General features: G+C 44.6%; 2 protein-coding genes across 6 annotated transcripts in view; one reads left to right on the forward strand and one right to left on the reverse strand.

Annotated features, from left to right (window-relative positions):
• Positions 1-14,456, reverse strand: part of THEM4 (thioesterase superfamily member 4) — a 781,652-nt gene that overhangs the window by 600,835 nt on the left and 166,361 nt on the right. Inside the window, exon 1 of one of the 3 annotated variants that reach the window (XM_069650891.1) lies at positions 11,411-11,518. The exons of the other annotated variants lie outside the window; for them this stretch is intronic. Within the exon in view, the coding sequence (XP_069506992.1) occupies positions 11,411-11,488 (78 nt within the window). The 5' untranslated portion in view covers positions 11,489-11,518. Of the gene's footprint in view, positions 1-11,410; positions 11,519-14,456 lie in introns of those variants that run through there. 3 annotated transcript variants of the gene reach the window in all.
• Positions 1-14,456, forward strand: part of LOC138580361 (uncharacterized) — a 253,475-nt gene that overhangs the window by 119,078 nt on the left and 119,941 nt on the right. The gene's annotated exons all lie outside the window — the stretch shown is intronic.

The following is a 14,456-nucleotide window of genomic DNA, read 5'->3' on the forward strand; positions in this document are numbered from 1 at the left end:
CTAACAGTTCCTGCTCTGTGCGCTCTAGTCGCTGATGGTGTGGCCTGCGTACTTGCACAGGGTGTTCTATTAATTCTAGATGTAGACCTATAATCGTTTGAAACACCCAGGCATTGCTGGAAAGTGCGCGCCTGTTTTCCCAGAACATACCAGTTCTCCTCCCCACTGGAGGGTAATGTGCTGCTCTCACCTTGTGTGAATCCTTGGTCACGACCTGCTCCTCTCCTTCTGCGACCTCTTTGGAATCGCCCTCTGGTTGGGAAGAAGGAGTCCTGCTGCCTATTCTCCCAGTATTGGGCTCTGGGATTCTGGGGTCTTCGTCCTCCCTGGTTACGACCAGCCGAACGACCCCTGTGGCGGCTGTTCCCGGCAAAAACTCGGTTCGGGAAGATCTGACGAATCGAAGCTTGTGCTTTCTCTAGTGATGTGTAGGTGCCGACAAAGCGGCCCATCTCCTTGTCGAAGATTTCTCCGAAAAGGAGTCCTTGTGCTGCCTCTCCTGCCTCATACGAGGCTAGGTCACTGAGCTTTGCGTCTATCTTCAGCAAAAGGCCTCTCTGGAGTTCCGAAGCGATGGCGCAGTTCGCATTGCCTAGGAGGCATACTGCTCTCTTGGCCCAGCCTGCCAGGGCATCAGGGTCCACTTCTTCACCCGTGTCTCTTGCCCTCTCTGCCAGGTCCATGATTTTCGCCAGCGGGCCCGCTAGATCGAGAACCTTCTCCTGACAGCTTTGCCAAGATCTATCGATACCCTTACGGGGGTCCTTGCTGGACTTTGATACGAAAGTGAGCATCTTGGGATCCAATTCCGGAGTCTCTGCTACCTTGCCGAGGAGGTCTGGTCTAGGACACTCTGCGCGAAGGCGCTGTCGGACTTCTTTGTCCATTGCCTTCCTCAGTCTCTTGGTCATGTACTGGGCCACCCCTGGTAATGGTTGCCAGTCTGAAGATCTTGAATTTCGGATACTGTCCGGATCGAACATATCCTCTTCCACCTCCTCGAAGCTTTTTTCTTTGTGGATTCTCTTCCCTCCGCTGGGTCTTACTTCCTCCTCCTCCCTTAACTCGTCCTCGTCTTGGGAGGGAGGGTCTCCTTCCTTTGGCTCCCCTTCCGAGCCTGGGTTCTCCTCGCCATCATCTTCGTCCCCTGGGGTGGGGGTCGTGAGGTCCGGCACTGTCTGACGCTGCAAATATGCTTCCCGGAGCTTTGCGAAGGCGTCGACGACCTCCGGGGCCTTCTCCTTTGCCCCTTCTAGTGGGCCCTGGGGGGGTCGCAAGAGGCTTTCCTCTTCCGGGCCTTGGTACTCCCTTTAGACCCTGCTTCTGAGGGTTCTTTGGGCATGCGCTCTGTCCGAGTGGTGCTGTCTATGCGCTGGTGGAGAATTGCTTCCAGGGACTCCAGCCTGTCTTGTAGGGGTTTCACCCCTAAAGCCACTACATCTATGAGTGAGCTTCCCAGCACCTCCTTGAAGCTGGCAGCTAGGTCAAGCGAATGCTCCTCTTCACTCCACTCAAAATCCGACATTCTGGGAGGGTGCTGTGTGCCTGTTATACTTGTCAAGGTGTCTTAGCACGCCCTTTCACTCTATAGATGCGTCTGATACCTCCAAATGTATCAGCTTGTGTATCTGTTTACCAGGTTCTTTTAATCATATCTTTTTCAGTGGCTGCACCGGACTAAATTGTATTTATTTGGGCCTGGAATAGGCTTCTGTCGTGGTGTGCCTTTAATTGTGGAGGGCACTGTGCTTTGTTTTAAGGCTTAAGCCTTGATCAGCCTTGTGAGGCTCCAACACTTCCCCGTGCTTAGTAAATCCAAACACACGTGCCCTGAAGAGGGCTTGTCCTCTGAGCTATGATGCTCCCTAATATTGCGGTCCGGCGTGACTGAGCCGGTTATACGCACTTCATAAGATCGATCAAATCACCGCCGGGCCCGGCTCCGATACGAAAGCTCCGCTCCGCGTCGCAGGAAACAATGCGACACGGAAGCAGGCTTCGTATTGATCTCCTCCTTTCCAAACAAGGGGGCCGCTGCTCCACACGCTGCTAGCCCCGCCTCTGCGAAAGAGGGGGCCGGAGCGCTTTGCCGTTCGGCTGCTCTGCCCCTTCCGCGGAGGAGAGGGGCTGAGAGCTCCTGTGCCCGCACGGCGCTGCGGTCACTTGCTATCCCCCGCGGCGCTGCATAACCACCCCTAAGGTGCCAGTCATGAGGCACGGGGTGTGCGTGCAGCGGGGTCCGCCCGCTCGAACGGGCTGCTAGCCAACACGCACGTGATCGAACGCTGCTCTCTACTCTGGGGCTGCGCCAGAGGCGAGACGGCTAAATTCCTAATGTGTCTCAAACGTTCTACAGCCCCTTATTCTATGCGGCGCTGACACAGTGAAATATACACTCAAAACCTTCTTCTCACATCCTGCTATCTGTTAACCTCAATTAATTCCATACACAGAGAGATAGACAAAATAGTACTTATCTGCTTGAAGAGCAGTAAAAGAAGAGGAGGAGCTCAGGGACAGTAAGTGGTCATAGCTGAGCATGGAGGATATGGACTACAGAGACTATGGGGATTGTAGTTTCAAAGCAAGAAAAGTATGTTGAGACGTTTTTCTGTTTATTGTTGATTTTATTGGTTTGTTGAAACTGCTGAGGAGTAGTAAATTAAAGGAGTTGAAGCATAATGCTCGCCTCCAGTCTTGTCATAGAATTGTGTGACCCCCAGTAGCTACCATGCCGTAACCAAGCATGGCTATGATTTACAATTTAACGTCACGCCAGGCTGACTAGGACACACCTTTATTATAGTTTTGAATCAAAGTTGAAGAAAATTCAAAAGCCACCTCTGCCTGTTGAAACTATAGAGTTTAGCCATCGTTATTTTAGGTGGTCTTTAAGAAACTTTACTACTAATTGTAATTCGTCAAATGTAATGTATGTGATCATATGCCAGTGCTCACTAGTTCAAATTGCCATAACCAACAGAAACATTTCTATCAGGATTAATGAACAGCAGAGTAGGATCCGCAATGGCACGATCTCAGCACCATTGGTTCAACCATTTCAGGCTATGAGCCATCGGGAAGATGACTTGAGGTGGCTGGTTATTGACCAATTAAAACCAGACAGGAAAATGTTTTCCTTGCCTGCTCGTTTATTTAAACCTGAACAATCTTGGGGTTTTCAGATGAGAACCCATGAACACAGGTTGAATGAAGACCTGCTTTGGGCAACGATTATGAATTGACATACATAAAGGTTGCATCTTTGGGTGGATGGCAGGCCCTCACCTGACAGCAGTCAGTTTCAGTGGGACTACAAAGCCTTTTTATATCCCTTATGCTTGTGTCTGTTTGGGTATACCGTTAGATTAGTCATACTTGTGGGTGTTGCACCAATAGCAGTATGAGTGTCATCATTCAGATGTACGCCGTACCTTGAAACAAGTAGTATATTGGACTCCATAAGTGTTATGAGCATTTTTGGCAATGTAGTTTGTAGATTTGTGCCTAACACACTAGTTCATACCGAGATGGCGACTAGGTCGTCTCGGATAATTAATTCCAAGATGGCCATGTGGCTGAATGAATCTTATACTGTCTAGTGCTTTGCCCTAATGTAAAAGGCATATGAAGGGTCACCGGTTTGAGCTATCGGGCTTGCAGCAGTCAGGAGTCGGTCCGTGTGTCGTTGGCACTAGGAAGGTCCAGGGTGCAGCAGGTTTCATTTTGCCACACCGAACCCCTTTTGGGACTTGTGATACAGTGAGTGGAGGGGAGTGCTGCCATAGTAAGGATCACAGTGATGCAGAGATCAGATGCAGTATGAATCAGTGAATGGTAACAGGTAAGAGCTTTCGCCCCCCAGACCCCAAAGAATACAGTGTTCTTGGTGATAGGTTGGACGAAATGGATGTAGGACAGACAACAGTAATCAGGATGGCTTGTTCAAAACTGTATATTGGGGCATGAAAAACACAAAATCGGTAACAAGACACAGATTACTTAAACAGTGCTGCTTTCTTCTGTAAAGTATCTTTGGAATGATAAGGATGTGCTCCTCCTCTTAGTACCCTTTTTCTAGGGTTCTCCACTTAGGTAAGCCCACTCAGGGACGGTCTTCCACTTGCAAGAGATGGAGTACCAATCACCCAGAGTTCCAGCTATGTCTGCTTTTATACCCTGGTCCTTTCTAATGCACCAATCCCTCCACAGAACGTCTTGACCATTCATAGGTTTTTCTTTGCTTAGGACTCTGCCTCACCCCTCATGCATCCCGGTCACCATTGCTGCCATTCTTAGTCCTTCATGTATGGAGGCTTTGCTCCCTTTCCTCAGTTCCGAGTGGTGTTATCGCATCATGGCAGCTGCCATGCTTCTCCCCATTCTATCTTCCCTGTGTTCCCCTTCCACCGAAGCAGACTCGCACGTGGCATTCCCCAGGTCTTCCCTGCTCCGTCCAACTGCCCGTCTGCTGTTTCCTGCTCTGGGTCCTTGTCTGGAGCAGTTCCACGGAGGCCAATCTAACCACACGTCTCGGAGCACTCCATCCAGCATCCTGCTCCTGTCTGGCACATGTAGCTGTTCTGCTTTGTCCATCGGTGGCTCCCATTTCCTCTTTGCCTTGGAGATCACAGGTAAGTCTAGGCGGAATAACATTCTTCCCATGTAGCCACCTTAACCTCCCGAGTGCAAGGAAATTGTTTTAAGCAGGTAATATTATATTTGAACTCTAAAGCCCATATGTATTTTTAATCCATACTTCTTTGCACGTAGTAATTAATGCACAGTATAAAATACATTTTTGACTCAAAGTTCATCTTCAGATCAGGCAGTAAAAGTAACTTTCTGTAGTGCTGCTCCACTGGTACCACTGATCTCAACATGTCTGTAGAGCTGAATGCGTGAAGGCATGTGAGGCTTCAATGCCCCCACTGCTTCCTAGTTTTTGTTGGAAGTATTTGCCTGCTTTTAGAGAGTAAATGTGGCTGGTAGGGCTCTGATCTCTGGGGCCATCTCTCTCCTGTCCATGGGGTTATTGAACTCTCTTCTTACCCACTTTCTGTCACCTACACATATTGCTCCCAAACTTCTTTCAATTATCCATCCTAACAAAACAGAAAATCACACGCATCGAAGACCATAAACCGGACACCTATACAACCCCTCTCTAATATATTACATATACATATACACACACACACACACACACACACACACATTTGCAGGTGTTCTTGACAGTAGGCAGGTTAGAACACCCTAGGTGTTCATACATGCACAATCTAAGCACATTCTGGTAACCTAGAAGGGGAAACCACACTGCCAAGAAAATGCAAGCGGGCCACCCTAAGCATCCAAACAGGTTTTGACCAAATCACACACTGGTTTGTTTGTTTTATTATTTATAATGCGCATCATACCCGGGGGTAACAAGGTGCAGCAGTTGCAAGTATATGCAATGCTTAGTTACAACAGAAAAGGTATAAAATGTACATACAAGTCATTACATACAAGAGGGTATATACAGATGGTACCTATTTACAGGCGTAAAATACAAAAGGGTATATACAAATGATACAAACATCTTGCAGAAGCAATATATACATGGTGTTTATAGCTATATGGTGGGCGGAGATAAGTACAGGAATACAGGCGGTGAGGTAGGGCAGTTGTACTTACCACAAGGCTAATAGGTCGAGAGAGGCAGGGAAGGATTCACTCCATAAAGGCATAAGGTACCGTAGCAATGAATTCTAGCTGCTTGCTAATGAGGGGGTTATCGTTTTACTGGTCATTAAATTTCAGCCATGAAATGATGTTTGATCTGAAATTTTGGTAAGATTGGTCCGTTCTCAAAGTGGGCGGCAGGGAGTTCCAAAGTTTGGCTGCTTTCACGGGGAAACTGTTGCCTCCGATTGTGCCGCGTTTGAAACTAGGTATGGAGAGGCGATCTCTGTTAGTTGATCTAGGAGTTCTCAGGTAGGTCTGTTTTTGGAATCTCTCGGCTGGGGGCAGCATTGTTAAGAGATTTGTGGGTGAGCTATAGTGTTTTTAGATGGATTTTGTCATTGGTCGGAAGCCAGTTGTTTTGTCGGCTGCTCTCTGAGATGTGGTCTCTTCTGGAAATGCCTAATGCCGCTCTGAGGGCATTATTTTGTAATATTTGTATTCTTCTGATGGTTGCTTTAGTTGATCCTAAGTAGAGGGCATTGCAATAGTCCAGGCGAGACAGGATGAGAGCTTTTAGCCAGGATGGTGCAGCTACTGTCAGAGAGAAATGGCTTGCTAGTGCAAATGAGTTCGCACGTATAAGCTGTGGAGGACGCTAGGGAGTTGACCTGTTTGGCAAATGAGAGGTTTGAGTCAAGATAAAAGCCTAGTGTTTTTACCTCGTGTTCTACTTTGATGCTATTGCCATCAATTATGAATGAGGAGTAGTCAGATCCTTGTTTTTTCAGATTAGAGGGGGTGCCCAGGATGAGGAGTTCGGTTTTATCGTCATTCAGGCATAGACCATGCGTGGCCATCCATGCCTGGATGATGATGTACACTCTATTCACCAAGGTCAAACACTTTTCATAATCCCCTGAAAGTGGGAGGAGGATCTGGGTATCATCTGCATAGTTAGTGTAGGTGATACCGAGATGATCCAAATCATCGAAAAGGGGCTTGGTAAAAAGTTTGTAGAGTGTGGGCGAGACGCAGGATCCCTGAGGCACACCACAGGTGATAGGTATGGGGTCAGCAGATGCTAGAGGTGAAAAGGTGAGGTGAGAAGGTGAGAAGACTGGTGATATGGAAGCTACAAACTAGTCCTTTATGAAGAAACCAAGTCATGCTCAGGTGCCGTGGAAGGGTCAAATCCAACGAACATGAGGAAACAGACACACTGTGCTATATATTTATACAGCACTATATGAATTACTCCAAAAAGATTTCAGAGGCCTCTGCAAGTAGAAATGTGATGCTATTACAGAAAGAACATTAACAATTATACCTCTTGGGTGACTATAGAAGCAACAAGCAACTGTTAGGTTGACAAGAAAGAAAATAGGATCGCGTAAGCGATAACTGGTCTCAACCAACAGCATAGATTGGTGAGTAGGACTGTTAAAAGGTAAAGGGGGATATGAGCAAAAAGACAGGTATAAGATGTAACCAAATTAACCACAATTGTGTGGTTAGGCATGGCGATAAGCTCTGATGTATTGGCAGTTGTCTTGTGGATGAGGAGAAGGAATCTGTCTGCAAGGTTGGATACAAAATTGGGAACTATACCTAACTCTGCTTTTTGTTGGGGGTGTGTGTGTGTGCATATATATATATATATATATATATATATATATATATATATATATATATATATATATATATATATATATATATATATATATATATATATTCCTACATTTGAAGATATGGACCCCATACTTATTGAGGAATGGACTAGTCATACCAACACATGCTCTTTCAAGATGATAGAGAGCTTGGTCAAATATGCTAAACTCGACAGAGTGAAGCTCCTTAAAGACATCGAAGAGATGGAAGAGCAGCTTTTTTCGTCTGAAGATGGGGATGAGTGCAAAAGACGAATGAATCGAATGGAGGAAAACCTTGAAAGACACAAAGGTGAAATAAGAACGAGGAACCAACACAAGTTCAAGCGGGATCAGCTAGATTACGAGCAAGGCAGAATATATACATTCGCTAGAAGATTTGATGCCCCCATCAAAACGAGACTGGAACAAATTGCCACCAAAGAATTAGTGAAATCAGCTTCGGCTACTGTAGATCTGAGTAGCTCTGAAGTAGACTCATCAGATACAGGAGGCAGGGGTTCAAAAAAGTTTAACTTTTTAGAAGAATTCAAATTACTGCATTTAGACAGCAAGATGGACAGAAGAGGGCGAGGCCAACGCGGAGGACCAGGAAGAGGTGCAGGGGCAAGAGCCGGTCAAACAAAACAAGGCGGGGCAACAAATGCAAACAACCAATCCAATATGACAACGAGATCTGGGACCAACCAGACGGGAAAACCGAGAGGGAAGAAAACCTCCAGTTGAAAATCTTTAATATTTCCAAAAGTATGTTAACTGAGAATGAATGTTCGGTACTTTCCCTAGGTCTCTCGTTTAGCCCCACCTACAAATATGACTATACCGCTGCCAGAATTGACCTTTTCAAATTCATCAGGAAATTAAAGCTCACTAAGTTTCATGCCACCAAAGTTGATGAAGGACGAGGTAAAGAACAAGCTAAAGGACAAGACATTTCTCCTTTAACAACTACGGATCTCACCAGTCTAATATGTTTAGCGCATATGGAAGAGACAGATCGATCAGGAACGGATGAAGTTGCCACTATTGACAACATGACACTGCAGGAGCAGTATGGGATTGTTACCGATATCAACTAGCCCACTACTTTCAAGCCCAAATCTATTTTTTGTCCCAATATCATATGTGGACCCATTGATGTTTTTGAAGATTTGGTTATGAAAAACTTTAAAGAACTCTCCAGCAAAATACAGTCCACGCTCATAAACCTCAACTATACTCAGCTTCAAGCATTAGAAACTCTGAAATTAGACCGCTCCATCGTCATACGTCCATCGGATAAAGGTGGAGGCATAGTTGTCATGGATAGTGACAAATATGAAGCAGAGGCAATTCGACAACTACGTACCAGTCAAGAAAGAAATGTTAATGGAAACTGATTGCCTCTACCTTAATATGCTTAAGAACTGGTGTGACTTGGAAATTATTGACAGGGATGAATATTTCCATTTGAAAAATCCTCACCCCACTACCCATCTCATTTATTTTAATCCCAAGGTGCATAAAAGTACTGTTGACCCGCCTGGTCGTCCTATAGTCTCCTCAATGGGAAGCCTATTGGAGAATACTTCTAAATACCTGGACCATTTTTTTCAGCCTTTTGTGACCAGCCTGAGTTCTTACATACGAGACACCTCTGATTTATTAACCAAGCTTAACAATGTTAATTCGGAACCTGAATACATGCTGGTTTCCTTAGATGTAGTATCCTTGTACAGCTCCATACATCATGCTGCTGGTATAGAAGCATGTAAATTCTTCTTAGATAGTAGGTCCATCAGCTACCACCAGCATAATGACATGCTCTTGCTCATGCTTCGATTCTGTCTTGAACATAAATTCTTTCTGCATGACACCCAGATTTACAAGCAGACACAAGCAGACACAGGGGACGGCGATGGGGTCCTGTATGGCCTCCACCTATGCCAATCTATACATGGGGTGGTGGGAGACTCAGAGGGCCTGGACGGAAGAATTGGAGCACTTTACTAAACATATTATTGTTTGGTATTGTTTTATTGATGACCTATTTTTCATTTGGGATGGCTCAGAAGTAGAACTGGAACAATAGGTTAACATTCTGAATGACAATACATTAGATCTGAGACTTACAACAGTATGCAGTAGGAGGGAATTGGTCTTCCTGGATGTAGAATTTCAGATACTCAATAACAATCTTACATCCAAACTCTATAGAAAAACCACCAGCTCCTATTCAACCCTCCATGCCAATAGTCACCACCCAAAAACATTGATTAAATCCATCCCCTATGGTGAATTTTTGAGAGCCAAACGTGCTTGTAGCAATAATACAGACTATATATCAGAAGCCAAGCATATAGGTCAAAGTTTCATTAAGAGAGGCTATAGTAAAAATACTATCTCAGGTTGTTTCAATAAAGCTGAAAAAACTACTAGACTAAACCTCTTCTCTATCAAAAAAAGAAAACAAACCTAGCAAGATTCGGTTCATTACAGGGTTTAACAATCAAGCCAAAGAAATGAAATTCATCATGAGAAAGCATTGGGGAATACTTCTCACAGATACAGACCTTAAACCAGTGCTAGATGCCACCCCTAGTATTACTTTTCGTAAGGCCCCGACTTTAAGAAACATGCTATCTCCTAGCATGAGGCCTACTGAGAAAGTTGAAATGTCATATTTGCTGAATAACAATTCACGTGTTGGTTTTTAGAAATGCGACAGCTGCAAAATGTGTAAGCACGTATCTAAAATTCCTTTTGTTAGCAGTAATGGCCACACTTGGAAGTGCAAACATAAGATTTCATGTCTTACCAAATTTGTAGTATATGCCATTACATGCACGTGTGGCCTACATTATATAGGCTCTACCATTGGACGGCTCAAACTGCGCATTTTGCAGCACTATAGGGCGATCAAGAATGGCGATATGACATACCCCCTCACTGGCCACTTTAAGGATAAACATGATGGAGATGTGAACAAATGTCTTTTCAAGGCTTGGCGCATATACCCTCCCATAAAAGATTGGGTAATCGTGTACTCAAACTTAGGCAATTGGAGGCTACCCTCATATGAAAACTAGACACATTAAGACCGAAAGGACTTAACACAGATTCAGAGATGTATGTGTTTTTACACACTTGATCTTGGGTTTAGATCTCCTTTGTCTACCTGTAGCCTTTAAGATCCACAGGTATATTTTTTGGGAAGTAAGCAGAGTCACGAGTGCTTGGGTGTTCACTAGATACATCCAGTAGGGTTTTTTGTAGTGTTACAACCTGAAGGGGACGGACGGACGCACGCACGCACGCACGCACGCACGCACGCACGCACACACACACACACACACGTGAAGGTTGGGAAACCAATCTACCCTGCGGGAACAGATTTACACCATCAATCACATTTAAGTGGCAGCAAAGATGAAAACCCTGACAACCCTGGCAGGCAATCCAGGAAGCCACCCATCTATAGTTAGCTTTACTTAGCTTAGCACATCAAATTCTGGTGTAGCTGAAGGTAGCAAAACCTCCATACACTGAGGGAACAGGTGTGCACTAATATTCAGATGCAGGGTTTACGAAAGGTCTGCAAAGTCTGACCATCCTCAGAAAAGAAGCCTTGCTCACTAGCCAAAATGGGATAACGATGGAAAAGGGGGATGAGAAAGCATTGAAGAGACTGCTCCCATCTACAGCACTAGTACCTGAAATAAACTTGCAGTCACCAAAAAGAATATAAATGTTCAATATTGTGCTATACAAATCCTGCCTAACAAGTACAAGGCATGCTAATGTCCAAGGAGGCATATTGGCTACTTTGTTAAGTAGCTAGCCCTCACCAACTGCAAATGGTGGGAGATCAGAGATAGCCTGCTGTGCTACCCATTTGTAAAAAACAGACAGGTCTATGGAATTCAAGGGGATGGGGGAACTTGTTTTCCTCCCCAAAGATGATTTTTCTTCAGAGGTCCTGGAACGTAGTGTACTGCATGGACAATTTAAATACTACATGTTTCAATAGGCCTCAGCGGATATGGTGAATCTTGCAAATCTCCATTTATGAATAAAACAAATGTGCTGGCACTCACTTCAGTCGCCTCCAACTGCTTGCTAAGGTGTACTAATAAAGGATCTGGAGTCCTGTCAAGCTGTGTGTTGCTGTCCATCTTGCAACACTGACTACTATGGAGGCAGACAGTCTGAGAACTTTACATCATGTTCCACTTGATTGTGAGCTCATCACAGTTGTCTCCCAATGGTTCTGTGACACATTAGGACTTCATCAGATTGGCCTCCCTGCCACATAGTACAACTTCAAATCTCTCTGGATCCCCTCTTGTATGTATACTGGTCAGTGCATTTTACAGAGGGTCTAAAGAATAAACTGTTTTGGAAACGTCATCCTACCAAAGTTCTTCAGATGCTTCAAAGCCAATAACACACCAAATCCATGCCCATGAGCACAGAAACGACAAAGTATACTCATATAAACATCATAATAAAATAAGAAAGCCATCAATGACAATAGGAATCAGAAATCTAGCCCACAAAATATTGTGCTTGCCATGATACAAAAAGTAAGCTGTTGCTAATCTGGTTTGCACAGCAAACAATTAGATGTAGCACTCAAGGAACATGGGGAATCTAAAAGGTGACACACAATAATTAACTTAAAAAAGATGAATACATACAATCACCTGGCTGATCAGCGTAAGAAGTTATTGCTATAGTGCAGCTTTTGCATGGCCTGATACTGCTTTGGGTCCTTCATGGGAAAAGGTGGGGTTATCACCGGGTAATTTTTCGAGGAAGGCCTTGTTTTGTAATTGCCCATGTGTGGGTGCTTTCTGTGCCGTAAATGGTTGTGTTTTGCTGGGTGTTGGTGTTCAGCAAACCAGACCAATTCACTTGTTTGCCAGCAAGTCTATAGTATGGAAAGGTGTGTGATATGGATAGGGAGTAGGGAGTTTATCGAGTGCTTAATATGTGCGATACTTGTTGTCTGGAGGCAGGTGGAGGGGGCTATTGTATTGTTTAGTGGGTCTCAGTTGGTGTAGCAGGCTGAGTTAGCTGTTGGCAACAGAATACAAATGTAAATCTTACAGAATACAACAAAGGTTGCAGTCATCAGATCAGTCTCAAGTTTTGAGTCAGTGTTTGTGTCCAACTGAACCTCAATTCATTGCAGTGTAACCCTTTAAATCGGAAATAGCTTTTCACTGAATGGTGAGATACATCAGATTATGGGATGATTAGCATCAGGTATGTCGTCATGAGTTGTGTTGCAGAGATCCTTGCATATTTAGAGACAGCCTAATGCACAAAAGAGGCAATACAGAATATCAGGTCTAGGCACAAAGACCTTGTGATCTGTCTTGCCTCCTGCAAGATGAACCCGGGGCAGTGATGTACAAGGAGCAGGAACCAGGCTGACCCAGGTGACTATAAACAGGAACATGCTTTATTGTCTATTAGTTACATTGTTAAGATCAGAAGTAGGAGAGAAGATCTACAGGCCTCCACCGTGGTTCCCTGCCCAGCTCCAAGTCCCAACCATCAGTTCATGGAACTCTCATGCGCCCCAACACTCCAAGCTCTGCATGAGCATTCTACAAGGCCCTGCACACATGCATACAGTCAGACTAATATCCAGGCTACAACACATCTCCCCCCTTTAAACAACCACAAGAACATAACACACCCACAACCATGCTAGTACAACAATCATATACAACCATAACTCCTTCTACCCTGGCCTGCCACGCCAGGGTCTCGGTGCTGCAACCACCAAGCACAAACCTTGCCACAAGGGACAAACAAAACAAAACCACAAACTAAACCTTCTTAAACTAAACTCCTTCCACTAGGACTGCCACACCTGAGAACAAACCAACGTCCCTGAATGACGCACCTTACCTACCTAAAAGGCCTTGCCACGATCTTCTAAACTATCGCAATGGCCAAACCAATGTCCTAAAACATGCCAACTAAAATTCCAAACACACAAACATGTACCCACAACAGCCATGCCTCATCCCTTCTCCCACAAAGAAAACATGAAAAAGGATGAAAAATGTAAAGCAAAAGTGACACACAAAAGAAAGATCACAAAATCACAAGAACGCAACCACAAAAGAAAGAATGTGGTGCATGAATATGCATAGTGAAAAACCTATGCAAGGTGTCAAGACCAAAACAAAACACTACCAGGATGAAAAACAGTAGTGCTCTACAAAACTCCAACATTTGCAAAAACATCCAGACGCACAACAAAAGATGGGAAAACTGTGGTGCAGTCTGAAAACTCCAAATGTACACATTTGGTAATTTCAATGAACATAAAATTCTATAAACCCATGCCAGTGTGTGGATCTACCTGATCCACATTGACCACAACTTCACACCAAAAGAACACTGGCCTACAATATGTGTGCCCTCGACGACAATTAAAAACCAAAATTAAACTGGCGTGCTAAAAAAAAATACTAAAGCTTCCTCCAAAGCGCACCGCCTGGCACAACAGAAACAAACATTTGCTCCTAACAAAAACTCCGTCAATATAGAGGAAACTGTGCGGAAAACCTACAATGCACAAAACTACTACTCTGAGGACCCCCAACCCCAGATTTCATACGCACAACCTGCGATGAAAAATACTTACAAACCACAAAATGTGCCCCCTTGCCCTTGTCAAGCACTACCACCCAAACCAAAATTGAGTGTCCAACCTCCTTGGGGTTCCTACTGAAGGTTTTCCTACATCGGCAAACACACCTGGCCAGGGTGTGTACCAACCCCACAACATGCATGCAACTCCTAATTACGTACTCCTAATATGCACAACTACTACACAACAAACGTGCACACTCCCACATGTCAACATCCACAAACGTGCAACACCCCACACACACAGAACTACTACACGCACACAACTACCACACACATGTGGTACCTCTCACAACATACTACAATTGCAGAACCAGCTGCCTCTGGTGCGCACCCTTGCATCACCTACTCCCACACAATCACATTTGAGCTCACCAATGCAAACTCCAAATCACTGTCCGCAACACACATACTCTACATATACATTTGCATCTACAACTAACATTTTCTACATAGGGATGTAGTAGA

This window comes from Ambystoma mexicanum, chromosome 1p (genome assembly GCF_040938575.1).
Source record: "Ambystoma mexicanum isolate Mex_15411 chromosome 1p, UKY_AmexF1_1, whole genome shotgun sequence".
NCBI lineage: Eukaryota > Metazoa > Chordata > Amphibia > Caudata > Ambystomatidae > Ambystoma > Ambystoma mexicanum.